Raw genomic sequence first — 17,990 nt, forward strand, 5'->3', positions numbered from 1 at the left:
CTATGGACCTGTCTCTAACCTCTCTTTTATTTCCAAGATTATTAAGAAAGTTGTATTTCACCAGCTTAATGACTTTTTAAATGAAAGTGGAAATCTTGATAAATTTCAGTCTGGCTTCCGACCTCATCACAGCACTGAAACAGCTCTGGTCAAAGTGTTAAATGACATTAGGTTGAATACTGATTCTGGTCAAGTATCAGTCCTGGTTCTGTTGGATCTCAGTGCTGCGTTTGATACTGTGGATCACAGAATCCTGTTGCACAGGCTGGAAAACTGGGTTGGACTTTCTGGAGCGGTCCTTAACTGGTTCAGGTCCTATTTAAAAGGCCGGAATTATTTTGTTACGATGGGCAGCTATGAATCTGAGCAAGTGGCCATGACTTGTGGAGTCCACCAGGGGTCAGTCCTTGGACCTCTTCTGTTCAACTTCTATATGCTCCCTTTGGGTCAAATATTACAGAACTATAGCATTTATTATCAAAGTTATGCTGATGATACACAACTTTATGTGTCTCTGTCACCAGATGACTGCAGTCCAATAGACTTATTGTGTCAGTGTCTGGAGCAAATAAACACCTGGATGAAGGAGAATTTTCTACAATTAAATGAACACAAAACTGAGATTATTCTGTTTGGTAGCAAAGAGAAGAGGGTCAGCATTGCCAAACATCTGGAGACTCAGGCTCTTAAAATCACCAACCAAGTTCATAACCTTGGAGTGTTGATAGACTCTGACTTTCAGCAGCCACATCAAAGCTTCACTAAGAAGCTTTTTACCAGCTCAGAAACATCAACAGAATTAAAAGTTTAGTCTCCCAGAAAGACAAAGAGAAACTCATCCATGCATTCATCTCCAGTAGGCTGGATTACTGTAATGGTCTTTTAACAGGACTTCCTAAAAAGAGCATTAAACATCTCTAGCTCATCCAAAACGCTGCTGCAAAAGTTTTAAAACACACATCACACCAGTTTTAAAATATTTACACTAGTTTCCAGTTTATACTGGTTTCTAGTGTATACTGGTTTTTTAAATCCAGGTTAAAAACATTTCTTTTCTCATGTGCTTATGCATGAAATCTGCACGGAAACGTTTTAACTTATCTTGCTTTTAATCATTTTAATCTAATTTATTATTTTATTGTGATTATGTGTTGATGCCTTTTACTATTTCTAAATATCTGTAATGCCTTTGTTTTATGTAAAGCACTTTGAATTGTCCTGTACATGAAATGTGCTATATAAATAAACTGTTTTACCTTGCCTAAGACATGTTACAGTCCAGCTTGTGGGATGAGTTTACGGAGGTGGTGCCAACTTCATTACTAAGCTGGTAGATGATGTCATTCCCATGACAACTGAAAATACGAGCTGCCACCTAAAACTCGGGACTTCTCACTGGGAAGATGGAGGACTACAAAGTGACATCATACAGACTGCGAACCGAGGTGAAGGATGCTAAGAAGAGGTACAAAGACAGAGTGGAGTCACAGTTTTTCCACCATCACGACTCCAGAAGCCTGTGGAATGACTACCGCCCCGTGGCCCTCATCCCTGAGTTCCCTCCCTGAGTCTCTGGACCCACTTCAGTTCGCTTACCGGCCAAAAAGATCCAAGGATGACGCCATCTCCTTGGTACTGCACACCACTCTCACCCACCTGGTTCACAGGGTTGTGTCTACTTTTCTCCCCACACACTCACAACTGTGTAGCCATGGACAGCTCCAACATCATAGTAAAGTTTGCAGACAACACTGTGGTGATTGGTTGCATCACACGGTTATAATTCAGGAGGAAGTGCAGTTGTCTTTCAGATCTATTCCAGGCTTCGAAGGTCCTTTAAGTGTTAAAGGTTAAGGGTTAAGTGTCCTTGAACACAACACTTAACCCCATGTTGCCTTCTAATGTGCCTATCGGGGTATGCGTATGTGTGTGAATGGGTGAATATGACAGGTAGTGTAAAGCACATTGAGTGGTCAAGCTAACTGCAAAAGCACTATATAAGTACCCGTCCATTTACCATTTACCATCAACAACAATGATGAGGGGGCATATACAGGGGAGGTGGAGAAACTGGCAGTGTGGTGCCATGCTAACAAGCTCCTGCTAAAAGTATACAAAACTAAGGAGATGATTATTGAATATGGGAGGAGACAGCAGAGGAACTGCAGAGGGTGCTGAGGTAAGGTCTGTACCAGCGGCTGCGCTCTGGCTAGCGCCAAAGGCTCATTAAGGCGAACACAGAGACTCAGGAGGAGCTTCTTCCCTCAAGCTGTCAGAACTGTAAACTCTACCCTGTAGTGACACTGGCCAGAGTCGTACCTTATGCTGAAAAACACCGTCATTTACTCATGTCACTTTAACAAGGTTTATATTTTGCCATTTACATTGTAAAAACTGTATAAACACACACACATACATATATATATATATATTGTCAGACTGTATAGCATGCACATCACTGCACAATTATTGCAAAAAGGCTTATTATATTTATTGTCTTTTTAGTTTCTACCGTGTTGTTTTACTTGAGGTAAACGGGTGTGCACAGTTTCGGATGCATGTACAGCTGCATTTCACTGCATTTTGCACGGGATAAATAAACAACTTGAACCCTAAACTATAACATTAATGATTCATATTAGTACTTGGTATCGGCAAGTACTCAAATGTAAGTTCTTATTTTTCAAAAGAAAACTATGAAAGTTTCACCTGTTTGTGGTTAAACTTGAAGGTGAGAATATATTACTAAACTACTAATAGGGGCTGTTGTACATTTATAAAAATAAATTAATAACGTTCATGGCTTGTTGAGCAGGCATTTTTATGAAAAAGAATGGATTAAATCTAAATTCAAGGGAAAGAAATTTACCAGAAGTGCCATTAAGTTCAGTGAAGCTAGCACTTCCATTTATTTTTTAATTCTTTAAATAATGCAGGTTTTCTTACTTAACATTCATACTTTAAAAAAAGACTTAAACACTTTCCTATAACTCATTCTTGCTCACAATTCAAATCAAAATGTATAAAGTACACTGACACTGACTCTTCTAAAAGTGTAAGTATGCCAAATTGTTTTGTTTTTTTTTCACTGATTTTGAGTAAAAGGGTCTCTACTTTTTTGGCTCCCACATCAGGCCTGCACCCGGTTTTATTTTATTTTTTTTAACACCAGCTGGTGTTTAAGTGAATGTGTGGACCCAGAACTTAAGACTCTGTTAAAAGGTAAGTAATTACCTGTTTAAATTTATTTAGGGTTTTATAAGGACTGGCTAAATTTATTTTCCATTTAGCAATCATATGAGCCAGTGGGTGTTACAGTGGTAAAACAATGTGCATTTATTTTCGGCAAAATCTTTCTTTTTATTTGGGTTAAATAAATTTAGGGATATTTTAGTAAAGTGCCTTTTGCGATGTATGTTTATAAGTGGTGATCTTGTGACCTTTCAAGAACAATGAGCTAAGAAGTGGTAAACACATCCTAAAAATAAAGGGGAATAACTTGAACCTGGGGCGCTGAACTATTAACAGGGTTAAAGAAGCGCAACATTATAAGTTCTTGACTGTTTATGTATTTATATATTTATGTATTTATTTACATGTTTTGTGAATGATTTGTTGTTTTATTGTTCAGTACTTTGGTCCGCAGTGTTGTGTTTGTGCTCTATAAATAAACTGGATTGGATTGCACCTACAGATGATTTGTTCTGGTCATTTGTGACAGCAATAAAGTTTTTATTTTTTGAATATTTAAAATGAGCGAAGCACTCAGAGGTTTTTTTTTTAAAAAGGCACGTCAGTATGAGGCGGCAAATGTCAGAAGCTTTGATATTTTTAAAGCTCAGGTGAGATGGTTGGTGTGTTACAAGTTGTAAACTTTGATTGGAATATAACATGGTTGTCACTAGTTGAGATTCTTCATGGCTCCCTTTGTTTACCTTTAATAATGACTAGTACTACCTGCTGTAAGAAACAGAAAAGCTAATGAATATTTCAGCCTTGGATAAACAAGAGGTCTTAAATTTCACGGTATAACCCAGATAAAATACGAGATAATATTATGTGCTGTGTTAAACTGGCAGGTGAATATTGTAATACTTGGCTATACTAGTTTGTACACATACTTTCCACAGATGTCCTTGTCCAGCTGTCAAAATACTTGCAAAACTGCTCCAATGACAAACATTTTATTAGCCCAGGTTTAATGGAGATGAGACTTAAACAGTGTATCAGCATCCCCCCGCTTGTCCTAGACACATCCACCTGCCCTTCACCAACAAGACGCAGGCTCCACCGTGCACATGTGCTTGTGTGTGCACTGTTAAACCTGCACTCTTGCTCTTTGACAGGGTTTGCCAGCGGGGTGATGAGATGCTTCGAGAGTGACTATAGATATGTTTGTTTGCAAACACAGATCTCTGTTTGTATTTATCATTATTTTAAATTGTAGTGTTTAATTATTTATGGGCTTATTCATTAAAAATAAATATGACAAACAGCCTCAGCCATTTATCATATTTGTCATTTTCCCAAATATGATTTTTTTCTTTTGCAAATGGGTTCATTCTGAGTACTGAATATGTGGCTGCTTATGTTTAGATGACGGTTTGAGGTTTGTTTAAAAAAAAAATTGTTTTAGTCATTTTCTCAATTCTGTTTTTTTTATGACTCTTGTTTACTAAGGCAAACTGTTTTTATGAGCTCCTTTAGTTTAACTTTCATACTTGTCATTCTTATTTGTTCTCATTGTTTTTAGGTTTATTTCATTTTCTACTTTTAACATTTTAAACTCCAGTGTCAAGCCATATTATATTTTTATTATGTAAAGAGATGGTTTGCTTTTGGTATGAGATTGTGTGTGTGAGTGAGAGAGAGACAGGTGTGGATTTTTAACTGCTGGGCTCTTTTTTTTAGTTGCAAACATTATTTTTGTGTGCATTTTATTATGTAAAACACTGTGCTACTCACGTAAGAAGTGCTTAACAGACAAGGCAAGTTTATTTGCTCAAACCAGTCCGTGACTTGACAAAGTATGACAGATAGAGAATCAGAAGATGTTGCACAAATTGACAGAAATCTTAATGTTTACTGTATAAATGAAAGACAATTCTGGGTTCATCCAAGTTTACAAAATAGGAAACAGCATCGTGAATATCATCATTTAATGGACCTCTAGGCTGATCCAGATAAATCAAGAACCTACGTTCGGACTAATTCACTGTGGCGCCCATTATTTGTATAGCACATTTCATGGACAGGACAATTCAAAGTGCTTTTCATAAAACATTAAAAGCATTACAGATATTAAGAAATAGTAAAAGGCAGCAACACATGGCAAGAATCAAAATAAAATAATAAATTACATTAAAATGACTAAAAGCAAGATGAGTTAAAAAGTTTCCCTGCAGATTTCATGCATGGGCGCATGAGAAAAGAAATGTTTTTAACCTGGATTTAAAAATGTCTACATTTGGGGAAAGTTTAATCTCCACTGGCAGTTTGTTCCACTTGTTTGCAGCATAACAGCTAAATGCTGCTTCTCCATGTTTAGTCTGGACTCTGGTCTGGACTAGATGACCAGAGTCTTTTTTATCTATGAGCTCTGCTAGGTTAATATTCTCTGAACATATCACAGATGTATTCTGGGCCTAAATGGTTCTGGGATTTGTAAACAATCAGAAGGGTTTTAAAATCTATTCTGTGACTGACTGGAAGCCAGTGTAAAGATTTCAAAACTGGTGTGATGTGTTCAGATCTCTTAGTCCTGGTTAAAACTCTAGCAGCAGCATTTAGAATGAGCTGCAGATGTGCAGACAAATGACTGACATTCCTGTTAATTATTTCAGATAAATGCAGCTCTCTGGCCTTGCACAGCTCATTGTTATAGTTACGCAGGCTTTGTTTGTACAGCTCAGTGAATTTGAAGTTTATTTTTCCGCCATTTCTGTTCAGTGGTCACTGGGGTTCAGACAGGGATAGAGACATCCTTTGAAGACCTTGGGTGATGTGGAGAAGAGGGTCTGGTGAGGGGGGAGAGCTGGGAGTTGATCTCCTCTCTGCTGTGTCCTTCACTCTTATCTGTACACTCATGTTTGGGTTTGCCGTCCCAACAGCATGACGCAGGTGTGCACCAAGTAATCTGCATCCAGTTAGATTTGGATGGACACCATCAGGTCTGAATCGCTCCTTACAGTTCCACAAGATATTCAAGTTATCAATTAACTTTATTCCATGGGCGATATATGCATTTGACAACAATGTGTTCAGGCTAAGAAAATCTAGTGAAAAGTTACATTTTTTTTTACCCGCACTAGCAATTCCTTCAGGATCTTGGAGCCAGTTTTCCTCCTCTGAATATCAAAAGACCCCGTGTAGAAAATAATCTTCATACCAGCTGGATGTGAAGACAGAATGGTCGGCATGATCTCTATCAGTTCCCTGACTGATGTATCAGAAAGTGTTAGATTTTCCATCTTTGCCATCCTCACATGCTGTTATAGAGTCCCCAGTCAGAGTGTTTGTGTGGAGGCACCGATAGCTTCTCTAGTCCTCCTGTTTGTGGAATTTTGGCCTCTTCTCATGGTTTGGTTAGCCCTTGGCTGAGTTTTAGGGCTATTTCTCAGGTTTTTATTGGTCCTTGCATTGCATTCATTATCATTCATTTTATTAGAAGTCAGTCTATCATATTTATTATGCAGTGAGACTTCAGGTGGTGGAGTGAGTGCTGGAGCTTTAAATTTCCTGCTGGATTTACCTCTGCGACGAACAACATCAGACCAGGTTCTGGCTGGGGTTGATGACTTTGGTCTGGCACCATCACTGTTCCAGTAGGAGAGATCAGTCTGACGGTCCGGTTTGGGATCTTCCCAGCTATTTCAGTGTCATTTGAACCCATCCAAGGAAGTATATCAGCCAGGTCTGTAGCGGGAGGCTCCACATCCAACATGACCTCGCGTATGAAGATTTGACTCAATCCATTTGACAACTCAGTAGCTTGTACAGAAGCTACAATAGAGTCAATAAATTCTTCATTCACATGAATGTCTTGCAGCATTTCAATCGTCTTATCCTCAAAGAAAGTTGCTCACACTCAGTGCAGCTTACTGATACTGCAGGGTTAGGAGACATCATTCCACTAGTTCTCTGACTATCATCAAAAAAAAAAAAGAAAAAAAATTTGATTTGATTGATTTGATTAGATGCGGGTATGTAGAAAAGTTTTTCTTTTAATCAATGTTAGGCATTTACTTGCCTAAAAGTTTGATTCAACTTTACAGCAACATTATTTTATGTAAATGTAATTTATTGTATGCATTTTATTTAAATCTGTTGATTAATTTGTGTTATTTTTTGTAATGAAGAAATCAGTTAATCAGTCAATCTGTGTAGGCTACAGTGGATATTTACCTTGCTCAAAATAATGTTCAGCTTCATTCTAATAATATTTTTCATTATCATTTGTAATGTATTCTTTTTCACATTTCAGTCTAATGCCATTTTATTTTTATGTCTTATTCATTTTTGTACTTCATATGGTACAAAAATTCCATTTGAATGTATGAATTTCTGTTTATTTTTGTTCTTTTAGGCCAGTCCATGGCAGTGTGAGGTGTTCAATGTGGGGCTCTGTCTGCAGCTGCAGAGGAGCTGCTTCAAGGACCACACCACCTAAAAACATCTGGATTTTATTTATTTATTTCAAACAGAGAAAAACTGATAACTAAAAAGGATAGGACTGCCATTTTGTCATTTTGTACATATGTAAAATAGTTAAATTTGTTCATGTAAAATTGCTTGTTCAAGTTATTTTAGAGTTTTTATGCTGTTATAAACTTACACCCCCTTCCCCCTTTTTTTAATTTATTTATTTTATTTATTTTTTTACTGTTATTCCAGGTCATAAACACACAATAATGTTGAATAACTGCCAAACACTTAAAGTTGAGGTTATCTTGGAAAAAGAGACAGTCACTCACTCATTGCACATTTTATCTACATAAAAAAAAAAATCCAGGCGGTCTCAATATAATAATGGTCATAATTGGATTAAACCAAACTTATTACAGCGAGGTTTGTAAATTCTCACCTCCCTTCCCGTCGAGGATCCCTCGATAAAAAACTTTGTCTGAATCCTTCTTCCAGTCCGTCGTTTCTCTCCAGCGAGCTGGTCTCCACAGAGGACACAAACAAACAATCGTCAGGATCCAAGACACGTCGGAGCCACCAGCTGTAGTTTAAAGTAAAACTAAATAATGTTTCAGAAAATACCTTGAAAGAAAGTGAAGCGGATTCTCCAGATCTTCTGTCTCCACCTCAACTTTCTCGCTGACCATCATACGTGTGTCGTTATGCTCGAGTCTTTCTTCTTCTTCAGCGTTGAGTGGTGCATGACCACCACTAGCTGGTATGGAGTGTGAATCAGGACATAAATAAATAAATACATACGCACAAAAAACTGTCCTCCTGCAAGCACATTTTGGTCAAACATTCACAGTTTGCTTTCTCTGAAAATGAACACTTTCTCACTCAAGTTTTTTATTGGACTTTTCAAAGGCTTGGTAGCTACTTGGCAAACTTAATATGTTTCACCATCCAGATACAGGTAGTATATAATTAACAATTAATTCTGGCAACAGACTCAATATATTTTGTGTTATGAACATAAATAAAACTTAATAAATAAATATATACAAAGCAGTAAATACAAAAGAAAGTAGATACATAATAATATCAGCTAACATATACACACATATCTGTACACACTGTGAAAGAAATTTAGCTGCATATGGTAATCACTCATATATACTAATAATAATCACATGTATATTCAGTTTTCTTAATTTAATATTGTTAATCCATTCACTTTTACATTTTCATATTGTGTGTTCTCATTTTACAGAATACTGAAGTTACAGTGTTCATTGTGTATGTGTGTGTGTGAGGTCAGACTGACCACTTTCTTCCCAGAACTCTGATATGGCAGAGTTGAGACTGGTTTTCGCTCCTGCTAGATAGTAATAGCTGTTTGGGTTATCAGCTTGTTGTGGTATGTGGGCTTTGTCTGAAAACTGGAAGAAAGTGGCGCCACTCAGTCTTCTATTCCTCATATTATTTTGTTGTTTGACCTTCAGCTGGGGACCAGCTGAATAAAACTGTTTCTCTCTGACGAATCATCAGAGTCTCTACCGATTTCATGCGAGTCGGGACGATTACTCTCTTATTTGCAAGTAATTCTTTTTTCAATACTTCTCCTGTAAATAAACCTTATATACTTTTACTCATTCCAGACTCTTGGTAATTTTTCTACAACAACACACACACACACACACACACACACACACACACACACACACAGAGAGAGAGAGAGAGAGAGAGAGAGAGAGAGAGAGAGAGAGAGAGAGAGAGAGAGAGAGACCTCTACGTGCACTCGTACATTCAAACCTGCAACACTTGCATAACTGACATGCTTCTCCATACACCATGTTGACAGGTTGCTGGTTATACAGTTTACAGCATCACATTTTTAGTGGGGGTAGGCACGGACTGGCCATCGGGAGCAGCGGGACTATTCCCGGTGGCCTGGAGTCTTAAGTGGCCTAACTGGGGAAAAAAACAAAAAAAAAACAAAGAATAAAAAGTAAAAAAGAATCACAGCGAACTACATTGATGCAGCTGATTGGTCTGCAGAAACTGGCACCCGCCCACTAACAAAATGATTTGTGTTCGTCAGTTTTCACCTTCACCAACTGGCAACTGATTTAAAATATGAGTAGTCAAGTTTTATTTTCAACACCTGAACTAAACACGAGATCACGACTGCTGGCAAGACAGCCGCCTCTCGCATATCCGTGGTCAAACTAGCCGCCGCTGTATTTCAAGTGCGCATTTACTCTCAACTTTGTAGTAAAAGCATAGGAACAGCCCTGGAAAGCTTTTGTAATTACTGTCGATTCCCTCATTCAGTCTCAGAAATATGCGGCGGAATTAAGGGATGCATTTAACAGTAAATGTCGGTTTATAAAACAAATGAACGTCGACTCAATTAAAAGTTCCACAGAGTCAATATTAAAGCCTCGATAATCTTAATCTAACACCAAAACATGACTACTTCTGGATTTCAAGATGAAGCATCTCTCTTTCTGTCGCTCTGTCTGTCTTGCAGGCCGTTTTATATATACATATATACCTCAAATTTGGACGATGCTTTTTGCTGTCTGTAAAGGACTTTGACAATGAATTACTAGAAAAGTACACAGTAAAAGTGTTTGATATTAATTGTGTAAATAGTATAGGAAGTACTTACTGCAACAGTACAGATTTTGTGATCTACTTATGGAAGAAACTAAAACGCACTGGACTGGTAGCTTTTAGTTTTGTGTTCATGGCTGTTAAATATAAATTTGATTTGAAATAGAATAATGGGCTTTTGAGGATTACTTACTCATATGTAGGTCCATGGAGTTGTGGTTGTGCACACATAGGTGTGCAGTACATGAGTAGGGGTGGCCTGAGTGAGTGAATTTCTCCCGGTCTGGTTTTTTGTCCCAGTCCGGCCCTGACGGAGTACTAAAGAGCGGGAGAAACCTTTTTTCAAGTAGGACTTGAATGGACTATGATGAATAAGGCTGAGCTGCGTTGCCCACTCAGGGATTTTACATAATGGACTCCACGGAGACAAGGGCAGGTTAACTATACTTTATTATACAGACAGAACACCAGGGAGACGTCTTACTCGACCCAAAGGAGCTGGTTGGAGGAACTGGAACCAGGAATGGAGAAGGTGTGAGTCCATGAAGTATTCAGGATTAAGGTCTGACAGGGAGTGACTGTGGTGCTGGTGTATATAAGGACTGGTGAGTCAATGGGGAACAGGTGTGACAGGTTGAGTTGATTGGAGAGCTGGGATCAGGGACAGGTGTGGAGGATCAGGGGAATGCTGATGGAGTGGCAGGACAGACTGTGACAAGGGACTAATAAAGGCTTTCTTATTCTTATTTGTGGAGCATCTTGAGGCTCATTTGAGTGTGACTTTTTAAGGTGATTTTCTCTTTCTGGAGCAACTTTAATGGAACACGCCCCTGAAGTTCTTCAGACTTGCACATATCTAAACAAGACATTAAAGCCTTTCTGTTACTATTTGGTTGTAAATAACTGTTTGGGTCTGGATTACTGGATAGTTTTAGTCCTCTACAGTCCTCTCCATCAGCACCCTCTCTCATATCACCAACACGTGCTGCCCATCTGCAGGGAACACTGAAACAAAAAAGAAATATAAAGCTGGATTTAAAGAGCACGCAGCAGAAAAATTCCATTTCATTCTTTCAGAGCTTTTTCAAAGTCACACCAATAAAATGTCTTCATGCACAACATCTCGGTCAAAAAGAAGCACAGTGTTGTATAAAATATTAAGTAATGTTGCACAGAAGACCTTGTAAAGAAGTGAAGCTTTTTACCACCTCAACTTTACCCGTTCATCAACAAACGCAACATAATGCTGCAGCAAACAAGTATTACTCACTACAATGTTTTAGTTAGTTGGGTCGTCCGTCTCAGTTAGAATTTGCTGTCTTTTACTCTGACATGGGTCCAGATTACTGCTCTGCTAGCCACACAATGTTACCCAGCTGACCGGTGAGGTTTATCACTAGCACATCTTATTTTATGATTTCAGCCAACCATAAAAAAAAAATAATCCAAAAATGTAACTGAAATTCCCACAATGACATATTTAATTTAATTTGTGTTTTTCACCATTGCACAAGCTCCCCTTACGTTCCTGTTGACAAATAGCTGCAAGTAGCCTACTACTATCATTACAGATGGGTATACTTTAAATTACACCATAATCTTGTTCCCTAAACCTATGATACCAAACAGCCCCCTTTTATCATTTATATGAATGACAGAAGAAGACATACATTCTTTTTTGAACACTTGGTCAAAAATGAGGCAGGGATGACAGACGTGCAGTGAGGAGTAAGCAGTTTATATATATATTGCTCTTGTTGGCACCCACACACCAAAACAAATTCCTTGTACGTGTAAACCTATTTGGCAATTAACCTTATTCTGATTCTGAGAAAGCCCTGTCAACGTTTTCCCTGTGATGCATCACACACAGCCAGCAGATGGAGCTCTTTGATCGTGTCAAATGTTTCAACACAGTGAGACAATTTCAGGCAGTTGTGTCAAAGTTGAATCGATGTTTCATGAGGCCTCATTTTCACCATACCTACAAAGACCTCATATTAAAAACTGGGATTTTTTTCTTACCATTTTGTGCTTGAGTCTGGCATTAAAGGGTTAAAAGAACTCGAAGTTAAAGACAGAAGTGCCAAAATTATTGCAACTGTCCCTGCTCTCCTTACTTAAGGATTAAATTAATCCACTCCTATCTGCTATAAATTTCCTTACATTACAAGGTTACATCCATTTCTCTCTTAACACTCAGCAGTATCAACAAACTGATTATATTACCGTCACTTTTATAATGGTGATGGCATGAAAGGGAGGAAACCTCATCCTCTATACAACTTAGACTAATGGTCCTAACATTAACCAGAAGTTATTAAAATAACAGTGAGTACTATCATTTAACTAACACCTTTTGGATTTGTAAGTGCTACCACAACACTTCAAGGTCTGTTTTTATTTTTTTTTTTTTTTTACCAAGTACATGAACTCTTATGAGAATTTGCAGTTGCATCCACTTAGAATTCTACAATGATTTAATTCTTCCTAAGCCTTCGGTAATAGTTGTTGCTCACTTGGTATGAAGTAAAAATAAATTATGAATACTTTATTAATCCACTGTGGTCAATTTATAAGTTTTTTTTAAGTAAGGAGCAGCAACTTTTCCATGTCAGCATCAATAATAGTGAATAATTACACATTAACAGTACAAACAAATGACCACTAGATGGCGCAGTTACCAAACAAAAGTAGCTTTCTCCGCCCACCTCCCCAACCCAGCCTACATTTCTCACAATGACAACAGCTTGCGGTAGTCAAAGATGGCCGCCGCAACTATGGCGGGGCTCGATACCCATAGAATGGAGGAAAAGAAGTTCGAATACTTCTCTTCCATCAACTCGATGGCCAAAAAGATAATGCAGGAGAGGGAGAAAATCAAAGACAAGCACGGATCGTCATGGGAGAAAATGACTCCGCAAGAGCAAGACAACGCCATTGACAACTGGATGATGGATCCACATATCCGAGCCCGATATGCAATGCACAGGGTTGAGCGTGAAGAAGTCGTCTGTTATCCTAAACTGCTCCTTCAGACGGGTCAGAAGATAGTTCATTTCGGTGAAGAGGTACTTAAAACATCATTTGACTTGGTATTCCGCTGCTTTTTATGAGTTTATTTCGTTGTCAGTAATGGTTTAGCTGTAATGGGTGCTAGCAGTAGCCACGTATCCATTAAAATATGTTGAGAAACGTCATTGTGATGCATTACCTAGCGACAAACGGAGATAAATACTTGTTTTGAAAGTTCTGCCTACAACCTTATATTTCAGAATGACGCCACAATGCATAATTAGATGGGTTTAAGTTGGTTCTATTGTCATATTTAGAATACTTATTAACGACACTGCCGTCTGGTACCATTACACAAACTATTAACCAGTATTACTCAGAGGACAAAATTTTAACTAAGTTGAAACTAATCATAAAACTGCTTTTATTCTGTTTAGGATATTGTTTGGCAAGATGAACATTCTGCTCCTTTCTCATGGGAAACAAAGGTAAAGAGTGACTTCATTAGTCTTAACAGTATAATTACATACAGCACTATATTATGTTGTGCATACATGTCAATGGCTGCATTTGTCTTAGCGTATTCTTAATTTATAGATCTAGGCATATAAATAAAAATCTGGATTGTATTATAAATTTATTTTGTATCTTTCAGAGCCAGCTGGAGTTCAATTTAATATCAGGCTCTACAGATCAGGGGATCCCTGCTTTACAGGCTGACTTGAAGGCTGCAAAAGCTCCCCACTCCAACCAGACCAGCAAGAGCGCTCCTGGAGCCAAGGTACAGTTTTGTGTTGGATTTTAAAGCTACACTCACGCAGAGTTTTGTGGGACAGGATTAAATCACTGTGTGCAAACATAGACAGTCATAAGGATGAAAGTGAGGTGATTTCCTCACATTCTTAAACAAAGATTATAAATAAAATGTGATCCAGTCATTTAAATGTATAAATGTAAAGCGTGTCATTATATTTTATGACAGCACCTCTTAATCAGTGTTGTGTGATTGTGAAGGTGTCTGTCAGCGAGGGACGAAGGCCTGAAGAAGAGTCTTCCTTCTGGAAGATTAGTGCAGAGAGGTCCAGGCTGGAAGGTGAGCAAGCTGATTTCCAGTCCCTGACGCCCAGTCAGATAAAATCTATGGAGAAAGGAGAGAAATCCCTTCCCTCCTACCTGCGACAGGTAAGTCATGGCTTCAGTTCTTGCTGCTTTTAGTTGTCTGTTCTAATTGTAAGAATGTCTTTCACATGTTTTCATATTTATATTTTAAATGGTATTAAATGGGGAAGCAAAAAGCTTGACCACCACACTGACAACTTTAAATATGATTTCTTTTCAGGAATCTGCTGTCAGCTCCAAGGAGCCTGAGGCTGTGGGGTCCCACCCTCCAGCTCCTGCCAGATCCACCAAGCAAAGAGCACCCAAGCCTCCTGCTCCACAACCCCCTGTGTCCACTGCTGTCAGTGCAACATCAGCATCTATCTCCATTGCGCCAAGCCCAGCTCCGCCTGTCAGCGTCTCCTCTTCAGTTGGAGGTTGGGAGAGATCTCAAAGCACCTTGCCGTCAGTCGGCAACACCTTGGATGAAGTGTTCTCCTCCAGCATGATGTCCAAGCCTTCCAACCAGTCAGCTACTGTGGAGAAAGAGGAAGAGCGTTCACCCAACTTAGAAGCCAGCCCCACCTTTTCACAGGTGAGCCTTCAAACATTCTGAAACCTTTTTCACACTGTTCTAAAACCCCTTATCTGGCTTTTGAATCCAGTAAGAAAAGTTTTTATCAGCATGCCAAATGACTCTGTAGTAGCAGCAGATATTTAGCAGCTGTAGCTCAGCATGGTGTTAATGGGAACAGAAAGATGTTTACTGACTGTAAAGTCTAACTACATGGCTATGAAACTGGCAGCAACAACTTTTTAAATAAATAAAAAGAAAACTGTGTTTTTGGTGGGAAAATGCAGGACGTGAAACATTCATTGAAAAAACGGGTTGTAAACCAGCAGCAGCTCATCTGACAAAAATTGCTAAAACCCTGCATTTGTTATTTAGTCTATATTTAGCATTTTTAGCCATGTATTAAGAGCCATTGTGGAAGGTCCAGAGAGCCAACCTGCCCACAGTAGTTAAAGAACCAATGCTGTTTTTACCCATTAAATACAAGGCTGGTTTTAAAAAGTGGTATTTACAAAAGTAGTTGGATTCAGTGACTCCAGAACAAGGTGAAACCTTGATGGACATTTGCCTGGATGAAATTGAACTTCTTTCTTCTCATATTATTAATCAAGTTACAAGTGGTTATTTAGCATAGTTACAATGCTCCAGCTTTACATACCTTTTGATTTTTAACTTTTTTTTCCCCCTAGTGTCAAAATATTGTCAACATGCCTTCTTATAGATTTCCTAATTGGTTTAATAAAAGATTAGCTTTTTAATTCCTGTCAGTTTAGCACATTCCTCTGGTTGGTCCGTTTAGCTTTTAAGAAAAATGCACCCCATCCAAATGGAAACAAAACAAACATTTTTAGACTTTGTGTGGGTGTTTGGTCTGACCTCTTTGTTCAGTTTACAGCTTTCTGACAAACCCAAACAAACTAAATCACAAGCGAACTGACCCCAGCTCATTTGGACTGTAAAAAAACACGAAGTCTCACAAGTAAACACTAAAAGGCTGTAAGAAACTTTGAGGGATCTCATTTGATTCTGTTCGCTACAGTGCAGTAAAAAAGCCCGGTCTCTCTACAGTATCTTCTGCCTCTAACAGTTCTGTTTGCCTCTTCTGTCCTGACAGTTTAACACAAGCAACAGCATCCTCAAGACTGGCTTCGACTTCTTGGACAACTGGTAAACCACAGCTGGGACCAGACACCACCATGAATGAGTCATCCCCATCATCACTTTAAGGAAGGACCACACTGCCATGACTACAGACATCCACGTCTAAGTTTAAGAGACACCATTCTTTAAAATGACCACATTATGTTCTTGTAATAATCTTCAGTGGCTTTTTAGGACATTAGCTCACCTCCTGTATGCTGGTGCCCTCTATTTTTCCTCCCAAATTAGAAAAGCACCCTGCTCCACACAGATTAATCCTCCTTGCTCCCCCAGTTTTACCCTTGTTATGGAACACAGAGAAATGTAGTAGTTAGGACAGGAATTAATCCAGTCCTTTCTCAAAATGTTTCATGTCTGGACATATTTGTAAACATGTGCATGCAACGGCCACAAATCCCTGCTAACTGTGTTTTTTCTGTTTGGTTGGTCCTCGGCCGTACTTTGGTGAACCATAGTTCTACAAGCATGTTTGATCTGTGCAAACACTAAAACCCATTTTCCAGTTTCATTTTTGTTGTAAAGATTAGATTCTTATTTAAATACATTTATAAACCACCAGGTTAAATCATCAGTGCTGCAGTTCTACCCCACATTTTACAATTATTCCAGGCGATGCTCCTGCTGGTTACGGATTTCTAGTATTATTTACGTTTTTTTAAAACTTTTGTGAAACGGAAAAGTTGGAATATTAGTCATTATTTGTTATTTATTCAGAACACATTACCAACTTTCATTTGTTCTTTATAATAAGAAACTAGACTTGTTTGTCTTTGATAAGGAAATAAAATTTTACTCCCATCTTTTAGTTCCTGGTTGCCATAGAAACCTATTGGACCCTTTTCACATATCAGCTGCACTTTATTGCTGTAAAAAGAAGACGTCCTCATTAACCAACTGTTACCTGTTTGCTTTCACACAAATGTACATCAGACCGAACTATAAAGGATTTTTTGACTCACCTTTCACCTGAAACTAGAACTGTGTAGAGCTTGCGTGCTTTGTCCCTTGAACTGGTGAATGTGAAGGCATGTAGTGACTGGTAGTGATTGTGTCATAGACCAGAAATCCATTATAGAACTAGAGTACTATTTTCCTGAATTTTATATTTATCCACGATTGTATCTTCTGCTGTTTGTGTATATTGCACTCATGCATTTTGAGGCAACATATAGGAAGGAAGTAAAAGAATTCAAGTTCAATTGTTTCCCGTCCTTTTTTTTTTTACGATTTTGGTCAAACTGTATTCTTCTATCACTCCAACACATCCTTAAATTATATTTTGTGAATTTAACCAAGGCTAGAATAATAGTCCTTATGTTTCTCTTCATAAAGGGGAAAAGGAAGAAGCAGAATTTTGTAGTCTTTCAGTAGAAAATTCTACAATTTAGTTTTACATGTGATTTCACGCTGAAAGAACCTGGAACAAAGAAGCCTGTATTTCTGCAGTTAATCAGCTCCATGACATCAATCCTTCATCTGTAATTTTAGATTGGAAGTGCCATGTATGAAAGTTGGATGGAATGACGACCACTGGTCAATGGAAACTTTCTGCCACTCAGTTAAAAACTCCATGTTGACCCAGTTCAGAATCAGACCTAAATATGTTGTCTCCTTGAGAATGAAAAGCAGCTGCTGGGAAATGTATTTATGGACATGAGAGTTTTACTGTTTCATATGTTGCAGTGGGTAACATGGAGGAAGTTTTGGTCATTGTTTTAACAAAACACCTAAAATTCAAGGTTTTCATTCAAATCCAGTGAACTGAAAAGACTTCTAATTGAATGAATCATACAATGTACCCATTTAGCCTAGCTTAGCATCAAGGCTTAACACCTCCAATTTATCTGAATAGACTTATATTAACAGTGTGTCAACTCTTTTGCCTTTTTATTAAAGT

General features: G+C 38.2%; 1 protein-coding gene across 1 annotated transcript; it reads left to right on the top strand.

The window, feature by feature from the left end:
• Positions 1-12,972: 12,972 nt before the first annotated feature.
• On the top strand, positions 12,973-17,292 carry c22h1orf198 (chromosome 22 C1orf198 homolog). Its single transcript, XM_041975573.1, has 6 exons — positions 12,973-13,316; positions 13,698-13,748; positions 13,916-14,041; positions 14,275-14,442; positions 14,600-14,953; positions 16,047-17,292. Exons 1-6 carry the CDS (start codon positions 13,011-13,013, stop codon positions 16,101-16,103), a joined length of 1,062 nt encoding a protein of 353 aa, XP_041831507.1. The 5' UTR covers positions 12,973-13,010; the 3' UTR covers positions 16,104-17,292.
• Positions 17,293-17,990: the final 698 nt, after the last annotated feature.

The sequence above is a fragment of the Melanotaenia boesemani genome, chromosome 22, assembly GCF_017639745.1.
Source record: "Melanotaenia boesemani isolate fMelBoe1 chromosome 22, fMelBoe1.pri, whole genome shotgun sequence".
In the NCBI taxonomy this organism is placed as follows: domain Eukaryota; kingdom Metazoa; phylum Chordata; class Actinopteri; order Atheriniformes; family Melanotaeniidae; genus Melanotaenia; species Melanotaenia boesemani.